The 17,351-nt window shown below is 43.2% G+C and overlaps 1 protein-coding gene across 4 annotated transcripts in view; it reads left to right on the top strand.

The window, feature by feature from the left end:
• The first annotated feature begins 2,455 nt into the window (after positions 1 to 2,455).
• Positions 2,456 to 17,351, top strand: part of LOC310853443 (transcription factor ETV6-like) — a 51,726-nt gene continuing 36,830 nt past the window's right edge. For 3 of the 4 annotated variants that reach the window (XR_014568791.1, XR_014568792.1, XM_083757777.1), the window contains exons 1-2: positions 2,456 to 2,964; positions 8,736 to 8,892. Coding sequence is in view for 2 of the 4 variants with exons in the window: in XM_083757777.1 (XP_083613903.1) it covers positions 2,935 to 2,964; positions 8,736 to 8,892 (187 nt within the window). In the remaining 2 variants the exon portion in view is untranslated. The remainder of the gene's footprint in view (positions 2,965 to 8,735; positions 8,893 to 17,351) is intronic. The other variant, XM_083757778.1, reaches the window with a different exon arrangement.

Below are 17,351 nucleotides of genomic sequence, written 5' to 3'. Positions count from 1 at the left end.
CCTTGACGCTTGGATGAGTGACGTCACAGGGAACAGGAATCATGTTGGTATCACCTCTGATGTTGGGAAAACGAAACTAATATTCTGGATGCCTGTAATTGCACTGCTGTCCGCTAGGAGGACTCTTAAGTCAGGAAATGTAGGCTACTCAAATGCTGAATTACAGTACATTTCAAGCGCAACTCAATACAAAAACTGTTAACTGTGAGTGGACGACCCAATAAAGCATTACAATTTACACTTGTTTACAAGAGGGTCGGCTAGGGTCCACCTTGTTCAATTCATCAAAACATTTAGAGACGTACAAATATACACTAATACACTTCTATTTAGCCAAAGAACAGATCAGGAATTCATCATAAAGGAGGTAAAAAAGGGAAAAGAAACATATACAGTGAGGGGAAATTGCAGCCGTCCGTATAGGTGCCCTTTGAGAGTCAGAGGAGTCAAGGGATTCGCATGTCTTAGTGACTGTTGGTAGGGCGTTCCACATGTTGGTGGCATAGGAGCGAAAATAATTTAGTCCCTCGTTTGTGATAACAATCTAGTGGAGTAGAAGTAAAAGTATTGGAAATTGGAAATACTCAAGTAAAGTGCAGCCCTTTTGTTGGAAAGTATTACTGTACTGTACTGTACTGTACTGTACTGTGCTTCTTTTTTTTTTTTACCATTTTTGTCACCGCTAAACCCCTTATCCCTAACTTGAATAGTTAAAATGGCCAGTCTACAAGTTCACAACGTGTCAATGTACAGTAGATTGGCTAGTTGAACTATTCAAAAATGATTTTCAACTTAGTAAAAAAAAAAAGGCAAAGAAGTTTAGGGATAAGGGGTTTAGCGGTGATGAAAATGGAGCCCTCAGTCTCAATGTATTTGTACTGGTTAAATAAAGCAGTGGTTCCCAAAGTGGGGTCCGGGGACCCCCAGGGGTCCTCGAGGGAGTCCCAGGGGGTCCCCAATTAAATGATAGTTAGGAACCATGTGTTACGGTTCATTTCCAAAGTGATCAAATTATTTTGGGTAAGTAACTCTGAGAGTGTACAAATGGAACCATTTGTAATGTAATTAACATTACATTTTACAATATAAATTGGGGTCCCAGAGAGAGAAATGCCATTAATAAATGGGGGTCCGTAGACTAATGCATGTCAAACTGTCGTTGAAATTAAACAAGTTGAGGATCTTCTCTTATGGGGTTCCCTGGCATAACTCTTCAATGTGGTCCTTGACATAGAAAAGTTTGGGATGATGAATGAATGAATGAATGAATGAATGAATGAATGAATGAATGAATGAATGAATGAATGAAAAAAATGTTATTTCACAGTATGCAGAATGGGTACATTTCAAACGAAAGTACAAGTCAATACAAAAACATTTGATGCCAATATTTTAGTAATTTTTACTCAAGTGCATTTTTTTAAACTTGTAACAGAATCTTTCCACATTGCAGTATTGCCACGTCCAGGGGGTACCCATCAGATAAATGATAGTTTATCTTTTGGGTCACGTCCAGGGGGTACCCATCAGATAAATGATAGTTTATCTTTTGGGTCACGTCCAGGGGGTACCCATCAGATAAATGATAGTTTATCTTTTGGGTCACGTCCAGGGGGTACCCATCAGATAAATGATAGTTTATCTTTTGGGTCTGTAACTCAGGGGGTACCCATCAGATAAATGATAGTTTATCTTTTGGGTCTGTAACTCTGAGAGTGTACAAATGGAACCAAATCCATTTGTACACTCTCAGAGTTAAATTAACATTGATTTTACAATATAAACTGGGCCGGGTCTCAGAGACAGAAATGCCATTAAATGGGGGCGGGGGGGGATACAATGGTTGAGAATCACTGCTAGAGCCGTAGTAGTGTAGTATGTAGCCTACAAATGTTCTTTTACATGTTTTACACACACACACACACACACACACACACACACACACACACACACACACACACACACACACACACACACACACACACACACACACACACACACACACACACACACACACACACACACACACACACACACACACAGTTGAATTCTGTAAAAAGATATATACATCTGCATTTCCTTGTACTGTCGCATCAGGCGCTGTTGCACCGTTAAATAAGCGTTCAGTTGGTTTTAGGCTCTCTCTCTCTCCGATCACATCAGCACTAGTGTGTGTGTGTGTGTGTGTGTGTGTGTGTGTGTGTGTGTGTGTGCGTGAGTGTGTATGCGTGCGTGCGTGTGTTTGTGTGTGTGTGCCTGGCAGTTAATTTCCTGCTCTGGGTTTCCCTTTAAAAGGGGGCGGGGCTCGGTGCTGGGAATTCACGTCATTTCACCGTCTCTCTCTCTCTCTCTCTACGCACACACACACACCCATCTGTAAGTAACACACAGATCAATGAGCGCGCACGGCACGGCGTGCACGGAGCACTGAGAGAGAGAGAGAGAGAGAGAGAGAGAGAGAGAGAGAGAGAGAGAGAGAGAGATGTCCGCGGATCTCTGCTGTCTTCTTCCAGGAAGGGATTAACCGTGTCGCTGCCGGTAGAGATGTAGCGTGTGTGTGTGTGTGTGTGTGTGTGTGTGTGTGTGCGTGAGGCTACCTCCGACCCAATAACCGTCACAACAAAGAGAACTTTCACTTCAATCAATCAATGATCGATCAGCCGATCGAGGATCGAACACGATGATCGCAACGGCGAGGATCAATCACCATCCGCTGGAGAAATAAGAACACAACTTTAAAATTATAGACCGTTAAAATAACCGTTTAAGGCTGTTTCTGTTCCCAAAGACGAACGAAGCGCAGCAACAGTGTGACGGGTGTGTGCGTGTAGTGTGTGTGTGTGTGTGGGAGGTTGGTTATTATTTCACAACAAGAAAAGAGCAGGACATTAAAAAAACGGGCAAAGTGGAAGATCAGGAACTTCAAGGGAGATTATGTCCGATTCCTCCTCGATTTCAACAAAGGTATGGCGTTGTTTCGTTACCTCTGGTACTATAGGATAATGTCATATAACGTGTTGTTTTGAAGGAGACACGACTCTCTCTCTCTCTAGTCTCGACCACACAGACCAGGTACACTGTTTTACTGTTGATACGAGTGCAGGCATCTGTTGCACGGAGGAGGATTCTGTCTAGCAGACTGAACATATAGCCTACGCTGAGACTGTAGCCTAAATATAAGAGTTTTAGACTTCCGCAGATGTATCTTTGATCGATTCTGACATTTATTATAAAACGCATAGATCGATCCACGAGAGTCTAAAATCTTTAGGCTATGCTGCTGAGACACTTATTGAGCTGCAAGGCAAGCATGTTAAAGTCAAATACATTCGTCGTGTCATAATACGTATGATATCCCATGCAATTCAATTTAATTCAAATTAGCTTTATTTTATGGCATGAGGAAACATATATAGGCTAATACGTTTACATTGCCAAAGCAATACGTGTCAAAATACAATCGAAACAGTTGAACGTGGGGAAAGTATATGTATGTACAGTTGGAGGGGGTACAGCATTGTGTAAAGTAAACAATGCCATGCATGCACGGGTCAAACAGCATGCATATATTCATACATAAAGCATTTGAAATAAATGAATGACCAGGCTACTACACACATAGTTATTAACACTAAATAATGACAATTACATTAGTTAGCTAATATGACTGCATTATTGCTACTAACTTACTACATAGTTCACAATGACATGTCAAGTAACATTTCCATGAATGATTGCTAGTATCTAAACGTATAAGGGTTATCGTTGTATGATTGATTGAATACTGTATTAACAGTTTGCAGACAAAAAAAGCACAGTAAAGTACAGTTCATATATACAAGGTCTGATAAGAGGATTTATAACACAAGAAAGCTCTATATGGCTTGTTTGTTTCCATTGGGGTCCTTCGTTCAATTCACTATGGAACTGGATACTAGATATAAAGTGCATTTTGGCACATTTCCATGGGATATAGGCCAGAGGTTCCCAAAGTGGGGTCTGGGGACCCCCAGGGGTCATTGAGGGAGTTCCAGGTAAATGATAGTTAGGAAACCAAATGGACTCTGATGGGTCTGTAACTCAGAGACTCTCAGAGTTAAATTAACCGACCTGAGATCAGATTCATACGAGGTTTCCGCCGGACACACACTGGTCTGATGAACCTATTCTGACCTGAGATCAGATTCTAAAAATGTCAGTCGCTCTTCGATTTAAAAAAAATAGCAGACCTACAAGCTCGTATCGCGCCACTCGGTGGCGCGATATGAGCTTGTAGATCTGCTATTTTTCAATAGCTAAAGCATAACATGAGGCTGACACCAAAATGGGTGCCCGGTCAGAATGTGATTTTACAATATAAATTGGGGGTCCCACAGGTAGAAATTCCATTAAATGGGGGTCCGTAGACTATAATGCATGTCAAACTGGGGGTCCTTGAAATGAAAATGGTTGAAAATCACTGCTAGAGCCGCAGGAATCTTCTCTTATGGGGGTCCCTGGCATATATTTTCAAATGGGGGTCCGCGGGGCTAATTAGTATCATTTTGGGGGTCCTTGCGGGCTACCCCTGATGGACAGACTGCATGGTGTTGGTGGCAAACTGTCGTCATTGTTGTCAGTTCTGCACTTTCCATTTCAAAGGAGAAGTCTGGGGACAAACTAGTTTAATTTGACGATTATTTTTCACAAAAACTTAATTGTGTTGCTATTTTTGCATTGAACATTGATTGATTTATTGATTGTATATTTATGTCGGACTTTGAGGCTTCGTAAAATCACAAATTTCACATCAGGACAGATATGACAAATAATAATAAATAATCACAATGACACATTTGATTTTCTTTTTTACATTATATATCTTTTTTCTTTCCCAAAGATAAAATAAAACGTACAAAATAGCAGATCTACACGCTTATACAACACAACACGTCACAAAGTGACAACGTGCTGTATAAGCTTGTAGATCTGCTATTAATGCTGTTTTCTTTTTTAAAGTTAAAAAATGTATACATATGGACATTTTTCAACATGGAAAACGATAAGACGATTATGCAAACATCGCAATTATCTCAAATAATTTGCGATGATGTAATGACAGTGACAGGCCTACCAGCCCATCCCCCCCCCCCCCCCCCCCCCCCCCCCCACACACACACACACACAGGTCCTCCTGAATGCACTTTAGCCCGTTTCCACAAACTCGACTCCACAAACTAGAGCCTCATATAAATGTCACAACGAGGCCTTCTGCTGTTGGCCAATAAGGGGTTTGAGTGTATAATGTGGCTCGCTGTCAAAGGGGCAGGAAAGCTACCACGGGGAAGACAAACAGATAACAGATAACTTCCACAGGGGGGGGGGGGGGGGGGGGGGGGGGGGGGGAGGGAGGGGGGTCATACTGGAGAACTCGCCAGTTCCCCATGAGTCGCCACGGCGAACATTATCCCATTTATAGGCCTGACCTCGAAATAAAAACAAAAATCTTCTAAATCCTCCAGTTTTTTCTGAAATAAATATTTTCACGATTTTTCCAAAAAATAGCAGACCTACAAGCTCGTAGCGCGCCACTCGGTGGCGCGCTACGAGCTTGTAGATCTGCTATTTTTAAATAGCTAAATTATAACAATGTTTATAAAACACCAAAAGGGGTTCCCGCCAAAAATGGGTTATTCATCAATGTCTTCATCGTTATGCTAACATGCCGTCTTCATCAGTGTAGTTTATGTCAAACCCATACACACATATGTTATAGTTCATTTCCAAAGTGATCACATTATTCTGTGCAATTAAATGGTCAGCTATAGATGATGATAAAAAGGTGATATACCAATGATAAGTAGCCCTATACCATCTCAGGATATTGTTTACTAATGAATGACATTGTTGTCGGTACTTTGGTGGTTAAACTTTTAGCATTCCTATACTTTCTGTTAACTCTAAACAACTAAACTCTCTCTCTCTCTCTCTCTCTCTCTCTCTAATGCAATTTAAATGAAGGTGAAGGTAAAACTAAAATGCACACAACTCAATACAGAAAAACTGTTAACTGTGAGAGGACGACACCATAAAGCATTACACTTGTTTACAAGAGGGGCCCACCATTTTAAATTCATCAAAAAATATCACTTGAAAACAACGTTATTATTGACATTCCCCCACACTTTGAACCATCCAAAAAATAGCAGATCTCCAAAGCGCAACACGTTGTGAGCTCTTAATACACTATCACGCTTATCCTATTCTGACCTGAGATCAGATTCATACGAGGTTTCCACTGGACACACACTGGTCTGATTAACCCATTCTGACCTGAGATTAGATTCTAAAAATGTCAGTCGTTCTTCGATTTTTCAAAAATAGCAGACCTACAAGCTATGAGCTTGTAGATCTGCTATTTTTCAATAGCTAAAGCATAACGTAATGCCAACACCAAAACGGGTTCTCGCCCAAAATGGGTTAATAAAATTAAATCACGCTTAATACTGCATTACATGTGCGGGCTAATGTAATGTGCACCAAACGTGCACGTTCACGTGCATATACAATGACCTCCGGAGGTACTGACATGCGTGGCGGGTTACAACTAAATCCATGCTGCAAGGTTCAAACTCCTGACATGCTGAGGTATTCTTTCATCTATAAGAACTCATTTCATTTACTTATTGTATATAGAAACTGTTCTGCTGTGTGGAGAAGACGGACTTAAAGAGGCAGCACAAGTAGTTTGTTGCATGCAACAGTTTAAGATAAAGTGTCGCAAAACACTGCACCACTTATATATACATTGTTTGGCCCAGGTTACTGTGTATGGTCCCGCGCACTCAGATCAGCCAACGCAGGGAAACTGGAAGTACCCTCACTAAAAACGCCGGGACAACGCTCCACACGTCCCAAACTCTTCTCCCTTCTGGCTCCAAAACTGTGGAATGCACTTCCCATTGCAGTCAGAACTGCAGCATCACTCCCAATTTTCCGCCGTAGCCTGAAAACCCACCTTTTCAGACTCCATCATGGCCCATAGCACTTACCCTAACCCCTTAGATAGCATTTCTGTTGGCTTAGATAGCATTTGACACAGACTTATAGCATGTTATGTAGACAGCACTATAATTGTATTGTATATAGTCATAGCACGCCATAGTACATATGTATAGCATAGTAGTAAATATGTATAGTTTATATGTATAGTGTATGTATAGTTTCATTATATAGATATTCCACTGTTACTTTCTTAGCTTACGCATGTTTCATGATATTGATAAATGCTTTTATGTGATGTATTCCCATGCTTTTGTTCTTGCTTAAATGTAAGTCGCTCTGGAATAAGAGCGTCTGCTAAATGCCTAAATTGTAAATTGTAATACAATAGCAGATCGACAAGCTCATACGAGCTTGTAGGTCTGCTATTTTTGAAAAGTCGTGAAAATGCGGCACAAATCTTTGAATATATATTCTTTCAGAAGACTTCTTTTTTTTTTACGTCAGGCCTAAATGTGTTAAACTAAGTCCAACATGTTCTGTCTAAAATTGTTCACACAGGTCTTCAGAAACAATTGAAGTAATCTCAGTACAAACACCTTAAAGTGTATACAAGGGCAATATGAAGCTATACAGTAATAACAATGCAGCTATGCACATGCATTCTGAGGAAAGCACCGATTGCCATATCCAACACCTCAACAAATAGTAAAATACCCTTAAGTATATTACTGACACCACGTGTGTCAAACAAACACACATCTCACCAACAGGCAGCACCAGTACCGTTCAAATGAAGCGCGGACACATAGACGATTACTTTGAGAAAGCCTGTTGTAAAAAAAGATGCACCTGAACCCATAATATAAACACACACACACACGCTGTGCACACTCACCGATACATGCCAAACAAGCTGCTGGTTTAGTGCTGCTCCGTTCTGGCTCAAAATGTGAATCTGCATTTTGCTCCGCAAGAATTGAGATCACGATTCTCACACAATTCTCTCTTTTTTCTCCCATGAAAACATCATCTTTAGTCTGTAGTTGCTGAACACTACTACATTAATTATATATAAACATGTATTGTCTCTAGTCTGTAGTTGCTGAACACTACTACATTAATTATATATAAACATGTATTGTCTCTAGTCTGTAGTGGCTGAACACTACTACATTAATTATATATAAACATGTATTGTCTTTAGTCTGTAGTGGCTGAACATTACTACATTAATTATATATAAACATGTATTGTCTTTAGTCTGTAGTGGCTGAACATTACTACATTAATTATATATAAACATGTATTGTCTTTAGTCTGTAGTGGCTGAACATTACTACATTCATTATATATAAACATGTATTGTCTTTAGTCTGTAGTTGCTGAACATTAACTACATTCATTATATATAAACATGTATTGTCTTTAGTCTGTAGTTTCTGAACATTAACTACATTCAAAATGTGTCACCTGGAGCCATAACTACTGTGTCTTTAAACAGACAACATCAAAGTGCTTAAAGACTTTAAACCTCTCTTAGTCTCTCTCTTGTAGCAAAAAAAAGGAACTAAAATGAACTGGACAGACAAGACAACTCTAGTCGCTGCACCGTTCTTCACAAAAATGAGATGTCTCCTTTTGACTGTGTGTCTATTGAGGTTTGGTTCATGCTCTGTGTCTGTGTGTCTTGTCTGTGCGTGCGTGTCTGTGTGCATGCGTGTGCGTGCGTGCGTGTGTGTATCTATTCATAGCAGGAGAGGAGCTCGTTCAGTCCTTCCGCCACCACGAGCCCCCTGCCGCCAAACTCCACTTCCTCCCCCGTCCCCCCCCAAGCCCATGCAGCCTGCACGGCCCGGCCGGCCAGCCGAATGGACGAGGAGCAACCGGCCAGGCTGCCCGCACACCTGCGTGAGTCTCTCTTACGCACGCACACACACACACACACACACACACACACACACACACGCGCACGCACGCACGCACGCGCACGCACACACGCACGCACGCACACACACACACACACACACACACACAAACACACACACACACACACGCACACTGACCTCCTATTCACACACATATACAGTAGGAGAGCGTTCTCTCTACATCCACCACCACTGTGCAAACCGTTATTTTTTAAAGATTCGTTTTTTGGCTTTTCTGCCTTTAACCCATTCTGACCTGAGATCAGATTCATACGAGGTTTCCACTGGACACACCACTGGTCTGATTAACCCATTCTTTTTTTTTTTTTTTTAAGATATTTTTTTGCGGCTTACGCCTTTTATTGATTTTTTAAGGGACAGACAGTAGGCTGACAGGAAACGGGAGAGAGATGGGGGGATGACATGCGGTAAAGGCCGTGTCGGGTCCGGGAGTCGAACCCGCGGCACACCGCGACTGGATCACCAGTCCGGTGCCCAGACCGTTACGCTACGGCCTGGGCCTGATTAACCCATTCTGACCCGAGATCAGATTCTATAAAAATGTCAGTCGTTCTTCGATTTTTCAAAAATAGCAGACCTACAAGCTCGTAGCGCGCCACTCGGTGGCGCGCTATGAGCTTGTAGATCTGCTATTTCTCAACAGCTAAAGCATAACATATTGCTAACACCAAAAGGGGTTCCCGCCCAGAATGGGTCAAGTGAAGATGGACAGGAAAGAGGGAGAGAGAGAGAGAGAGACAGGGGGAGACACGCAGCGAAGCAGGTCGTCATGAACGGGACTCGAACACGCGACGCGCTGTCAGGCCAGAGCCTATATGAGGCATGATGCGCCTGGACCGCTAGGCCAGTGCAAACCCTTTTCTTTATCGCATCTAGGACGGGGTGGTTGTTGTTGCCATGTACAGTACATTGTACAGTGTATAGCAACATACCGTACATGTTTTTCATAATCTTTGAATGAAGCGATATCACACGGGAGGGTGTGCTTTACTGCCATTGATGCACGCCTGCGCTGTTGCCTGCAGGCTGCAGGAACTCGCCCGCAGAGCGCGTTCCGAAAGGCAGCGCAGAAGTGCATTAATGACGGTAAAAGAAAGAATGACAGATGTAGTCACTACGACCACAAATGTCCCAAGAAGCTAGCTAGCCTATAGCTACAGAGTCTGCTGCGCTCTGAGAGAACAGAGCAGCTGAATTCTATATGTTTTGAGTAGGTGTTCCTTTACGCTTGTTTAAGCACGGCTATAAAGCCGTTTCAACCAATCGAATTGCTTCCTCGAAACGACCCATTGTATAATTAATAATTTGAAGTTTTTCAGAAAACGTGGGCCAGGATTGAGAAGGCATTCTAAGAATCGGCCTCGGGGTCTATTAAAAAAGGCTTATTCTATACGTTTCTGGAGATGTTCGAAAAATAATTGATATATCGAGAGAGCTCCAATAATCAACACGACAGCATTGTGGGCGGACACAGACCGACCAATAGGATACGTAACTTAACCGCAGTAACACGTGTGAGGCTGTGAGCCTCGTCATGCATCAGCACACACACACACACACACACACACACACACACACACACACACACACACACACACACACACACACACACACACACACACACACACACACACACACACACACACACACACACACACACCTGTCATAGACGCTGATTTCACACTTTAGGGTCTGGCAACATAATAGATTCCCATGGTTATGACATTCCTGGAAATATTTTGAAATGAGTAAAACATGTTCCAGTCCTGGAAAAGGTTTGGAAGGCTGTAAAAAAATATTTGGCTCTGCATTGTTTTGGGCTATGTATTTACTTTGTTAATAAGTACGCATAGGCCGAACGGGCCTATATGCGTGATTGCACACTATTGTGTACCGAAAAAATAACAGATCTACAAGCTCACAACGTTGCTGCAGCGTGATCCTATATGCGCTAGGACAGGACAGGTGGTGTAGCAAAACATTTGGCACGGAACCTGTAATAGAATTCTAGCATTCTTCTATTCTATGCTTTATTGTTGCTATGCACTGCCTGTCATTGGACGTTGTTGCACACAGGACTATTCAAAACACTCATTATTGAGCTGAATGATTGGTTTATAGGCCTGGGAATTATAGGGTTCAATATTCTGGAAAAGTATGGATGGGTGGGTGTGTCTATCGAAATGACATTTACGTTTAGCCTTTACATACGCCTGTAAGGCCGACGAGGCTATAGGGCAAGTGCTACGGGCTAAGATGGACGAGGCTAGGGCAGGTGCTACGGGCTTCCACATTTTGGTGGCATAGGAGCGAAAATAATTTAGCCCCTTGTTTGTGCCGAATCTGGGTTGCACATGGTTTGTTGAACTCCCTCTGGTGTTGTGGGTGTGGAGTACTTTGTTGACATTAAGGAAGTATTTAGATTGGTTAGGGCTTTAGCCCTATACATATATCTTGCAGAGAAGGTACAGTGTACCGTACCGCACCGTCGCCTCCCGGTGTTAGGAGACGGTATCGACATGCTGTGTGGCGGCCATGGTGTGTTCTGTGTTGTAGTGACGGAAACACCAGAGCTTCACGTGCCGCGATGTAAATAGGTTTTCAATGGAATGAGTCCCGGGATGCAGGGATGGTCTTTTAGATCAGTGATGTAAACAGGTTTTCAATGGAATGAGTCCCGGGATGCAGGGATGGTCTTTTAGATCAGTGATGTAAACAGGTTTTCAATGGAATGAGTCCCGGGATGCAGGGATGGTCTTTTAGATCAGTGATGTAAACAGGTTTTCAATGGAATGAGTCCCGGGATGCAGGGATGGTCTTTTAGATCAGTGATGTAAATAGGTTTTCAATGGAATGAGTCCCGGGATGCAGGGATGGTCTTTTAGATCAGTGATGTAAATAGGTTTTCAATGGAATGAGTCCCGGGATGCAGGGATGGTCTTTTAGATCAGTGATGTAAACAGGTTTTCAATGGAATTAGTCCCGGGATGCAGGGATGGTCTTTTAGATCAGTGATGTAAATAGGTTTTCAATGGAATGAGTCCCGGGATGCAGGGATGGTCTTTTAGATCAGTGATGTAAACAGGTTTTCAATGGAATGAGTCCCGGGATGCAGGGATGGTCTTTTAGATCAGTGATGTAAACAGGTTTTCAATGTAAAGAGTCCCAGGATGCAGGGATGGTCTTTTAGAAATTAGTCCCAGGGACATTTGATGAGTCCCGCTTCAACCACGTTTAGGAGTCATATTTTGCCATGTTTTACAAATTTGCAGCATTTAACTACCATTTCATTTTATATATGGTTATAATTCAATTCAATTTTATTAAAGTGTCAAATCACAACCAGTTGTCTCAAGACACTTTACATAATAGAGCATGATGTGGTTATATTCATGTAGAAAACAGAAGAAGAAATGATTATTATAAACTAGCAAAATGAACTAGTACAGTAGTGCATCCCGTGGATGCAGAGGTCGTTGTTTTATTTTGCGTCCCTTAACTATGAACTGCATTTTGGAATGCAAAATGCACCCTATTTTAATCTGTGCACGTGCAGCTGAGAACAGGAACGGCCACAGAGCAACGCAGAGACAAACAGGCCCATAAAACTAGACCAGATTATCTCTGTCTGTCCTTTTCATTTTAACATTACGCCACAGAACAGAACACCTGCACTTTGTCCTCTCCACTCACTCAGTCCACTGTGGTTTGTGTGTGTGTGTGTGTGTGTGTGTGTGTGTGTGTGTGTATGCGTGTGCATGTGTGCGTATGTGTGTGTGTGTGTGTGTGTGTGTGTGTGTGTTCGCCTCCTCCCAGCCACTCTTTACACAGTGGAGAGAATAGAGGAGGGAAGCTAGAGACATGCCAAGACAGGAAGGAAGCAAGGGAAGGGAGGAAGGAAGGAAGGCTGAAGGAAATGAGGCAACGCGCGGCGGTGACAGCTGGGGCCTCATGCCTTCAGGGCTCAAACCGCCGCTCACTCTGACAGCACGTTTAGTTTCACTCATAGTCGTTTAAATACAATGTGCTGTTACGTTGTTTTTTTAGTCATATTTCAGTCTAAAATATGTACAATGCATCTGCAAGCTCGCTTGTAGTATACAGGGCGTTCACTTCTAGTGATTTTTACTAGTTGTTTAACCCATTTTGGGGCGGGAACCTCTTTTGGTGTTTTAAACATTATGTTATAATTTAGCTATTGAAAAATAGCAGATCTACAAGCTCATAGCCGAGTGTCGCGCTACTAGCTTGTAGTTCTGCTATTTTTGAAAAATCTTTAAAATGTGGCGCAAATCATTGAATATATATTTCAGAGCAAACAGTTTTAACTAAAATATTAGCTTCTGGGGGGGGGGTCCCTGGAACTACATATTTTGCGATGGGGGTCCGTGGCCCAATAGAGATAATTCTGGGGGTCCTTGACATGAAAACGGTTGAGCACCACTGACATATAGAAACATGGGTTTTTCAGAATAATGTTAGGATTTAGAAGCCTTTTTTTGTCTTTGTAATAATAGCCGTACATTTGAAAACTGTGTACATTGGTGACTATTACTATAATCTATCTGATCTTGAGGCCTACAAAAAACGAGTCAACTAGTAGTCAATTAGTACCAACAAGGTCGACTAGTGGATTTACTAGTCGACTAGTTGAATTGTCGACTAGTTGAATAGTCCACTAGTTGAAAAGACCACTAGTCGAACAGTCGACTAGTCGAACAGTCGACTAGTCGAACAGTCCACTAGTCGAACAGTCGACTAGTCGAACAGTCGACTAGTCGAACAGTCCACTAGTCGAACAGTCGACTAGTCGAACAGTCCACTAGTCGAACAGTCGACTAGTTGCTAAAAGCCCTATATAGCATGTACTGTATATCTGCTCTTTTCAGAGTGCAACAGACCATAAAATGATCTCTTCTAGTCCCTCCCTATAACATTTTAGTTTGTATTTGTTGACTGAATTATCAGTATATTTAGTAGAGCTGCACGATTATAATCGGCAGCATATCGAAATCGGCCAACTTTTCATTTAGTTTAGGTCAGTGAACAAAGGGGAATTAACCCATTCTGAACGGGAACACATTTTGGTGTTTGTTTTGGTGCATCATGTTATGCTTTAGCTATTGAAAAATAGCAGATCTACAAGCTCGTAGCGCGCCACCGAGTGGCGCGCTACGAGCTTGTAGGTCTGCTATTTTTGAAAAATTGAAGAGCGACTGTTTCATGATAAATGCTTTTATGTGATGTATTCCCATGCTTTTGTTCTTGCCTAAATGTAAGTCGCTCTGGATTAAGAGCGTCTGCTAAATGCCTAAATTGTAAATTGACTGACATTTTTAGAATCTGATCTCAGGTCAGAATGGGTTAATCAGACCAGTGTGTGTCCAGTGGAAACCTCGTATGAATCTGATCTCAGGTCAGAATGGGTACTTTTAGTCGACGGTATCAACACTCTCTCTCTCTCTGAAGTGGTCATTGATTGGCGTTGTATTGTAGCCAATGGGAGAACAGGGCCTCTGGTCACTGGTGTGGTATTGTAGCCAATGGGAGAACAGGGCCTCTGGTCACTGGTGTGGTATTGTAGCCAATGGGAAAACAGGGCCTCTGGTCACTGGCGTGGTATTGTAGCCAATGGGAGAACAGGGCCTCTGGTCACTGGTGTGGTATTGTAGCCAATGGGAAAACAGGGCCTCTGGTCACTGGTGTGGTATTGTAGCCAATAGGAGAACAGGCCTCTGGTCACTGGCGTGGTATTGCAGCCAATGGGAGAACAGGCCTCTGGTCACTGGCGTGGTATTGTAGCCAATAGGAGAACAGGCCTCTGGTATTGCAGCCAATGGGAGAACAGGCGTGTCTGGCGCCGTGCCAACAGACCCAGAGCTGTTGTTTGAACAGGAGAAACCGTCAATAGTTAACCTGAGGTTAACGTCAGGCTTCTTTCACACACTGTTTATTTAAATGACAGTCTCACGCTGTGTGTGTGTGTGTGTGTGTGTGTGTGTGTGTGTGTGCGTCTGTGTAAATTGATTTATTGGAGATTCTGACTTTCAATTGTACATACTACATTTTGTTTTGATTGTTCCACTTTTTTTTTAGCGCCACCATCAGGCTCTGAGCCACTCTGCTACACTGTAGCGCCACCATCAGGCTGTGAGCCACTCTGCTACACTATAGCGCCACCATCAGGCTCTGAGCCACTCTGCTACACTATAGCGCCACCATCAGGCTGTGAGCCACTCTGCTACACTATAGCGCCACCATCAGGCTCTGAGCCACTCTGCTACACTATAGCGCCACCATCAGGCTGTGAGCCACTCTGCTACACTATAGCGCCACCATCAGGCTCTGAGCCACTCTGCTACACTATAGCGCCACCATCAGGCTCTGAGCTACTCTGCTACACTATAGCGCCACCATCAGGCTGTGAGCCACTCTGCTACACTATAGCGCCACCATCAGGCTCTGAGCCACTCTGCTACACTATAGCGCCACCATCAGGCTCTGAGCTACTCTGCTATACTATAGCGCCACCATCAGGCTCTGAGCCACTCTGCTATACTATAGCGCCACCATCAGGCTCTGAGCCACTCTGCTACACTATAGCGCCACCATCAGGCTCTGAGCCACTCTGCTACACTATAGCGCCACCATCAGGCTCTGAGCTACTCTGCTACACTATAGCGCCACCATCAGGCTCTGAGCCTCTCTGCTACACTATAGCGCCACCATCAGGCTCTGAGCCTCTCTGCTACACTATAGCGCCACCATCAGGCTGTGAGCCACTCTGCTACACTGTAGCGCCACCATCAGGCTCTGAGCCACTCTGCTACACTGTAGCGCCACCATCAGGCTCTGAGCTACTCTGCTACACTATAGCGCCACCATCAGGCTCTGAGCCACTCTGCTACACTATAGCGCCACAATCAGGCTTCTCAGGCAAATAAAGCCCTTTGAAATGAGTTGAAAATAATTGTGTGCGCGCAATGCACGTGTGTGTAGTGTTACGTGCGTGTGTGTGTGTGTGTGCGTGCGTGTGTGTGCATGTGTGTGTGCAGGGCTCAGTGCACTGTAGGGCTGCCTGCGCACGTGGATGTGTGAAGAGAGAAATTCCCCCTAGCCCACTTCCCCTTTCGCATTGTCACAGAAAAGGGGAAGAGCGCTCAACAGGTCCGCGTTGCTTTTCCTGCTGTACGTTTGGAGTTGTCTCACAGGCTGTGTGTGTGTGTGTGTGTGTGTGTGTGTGTGTGTGTGTGTGTGTGTGTGCACGTGCGCGTGTGCGTGTGAACTTGAAATGGGACATTCTGCATAATGTGTATACTTTCTATACTTTTGGTACTTTAAGTACATTTTATATATACACTTTAGTACTTTTACTATAAAGTATACATTTAGAATTCCGGACTTTAGCTAGTAAAACTATTGAGTGTTGTTTTTGACAGCAATTTTTTATTTTAGTTTTGTTGGTAGTCTCTTCAATAGTTTTCATTTAGTTTTTGTCACATTTTAGTCACGCGGAATGTTTTAGTGTTTAGTCTAGTTTTGGTCGACTAAAATGTATTTTGGTGGGCGTTGATGCCGTCATAATGACTGATTTCTTCACTTGCTGACAATAGCCGATCTACAAGCTCAAAACGCGACGCGTTGTGAGCTTGTAGATCTGCTATTTTCAGCATGCAACCAAGTGTAAAATGACTTATACTGGATCTCTTGTCCACTAGTCCCTTCCTAACATTTTAGCCTATATAGTTTTTATTTGTTGACGACATTGTCAGTATATTTAGTCTTATAGTTTTAGTCATCATAGCTTATAGTTTTCATTTAGTTTCCATTTAGTTTTCCTCAGTGGAAAAAAGTTGACGAACATTTTTTGTTTTAGTTTTAGTCGACGGAATCACCACTGGTTGTGAGTGAGTGGTGGTGAAGGCCCGCCCGGCCGTGATTCACAAAGCACTTTAATTGCTGATAATCAAAATGGTGATCAAACAACAAACACCATTTTCTCTTCAGTCACTTCAGTCAGGCGGCTCGTTATAACGACACACACCGCCTCTCCCCTTTAGCGCACGCACGCACACACACACACAACACCACCTCTCCCCTTTAGCACACACACACACGCACTTACGCTCAACCTCTCCCCTTTAGCGCACGCACGCGACACAACCTCTCCCCTTTAGCACACACACGCACGCACGCACGCACGCACGCACGCACAACCTCTCTCTCCTTTAGCACACACGACTGAAAAAAAAGCAAAAACAAAAAAAAAACACTTTCCGTAGAATGGAACACATGCATCGGCTCGTTGTGTATCGAGAGACAAGCCATCCATTAACCCTTAGAGGGAATGGAGGGGGGGAGGGGGGGAGAGAGGGGGAGGGAGGGAGAGAGAGGGGGGGGGGGTGAGGGAAGGAGAGAGAG

The sequence above is a fragment of the Protomyctophum parallelum genome (assembly GCF_964188405.1).
Source record: "Protomyctophum parallelum genome assembly, chromosome: 22".
NCBI lineage: Eukaryota > Metazoa > Chordata > Actinopteri > Myctophiformes > Myctophidae > Protomyctophum > Protomyctophum parallelum.
The sequence above is the reverse complement of the archived record's forward strand: the minus strand, read 5'-3'. Positions and strand labels throughout refer to the sequence as shown.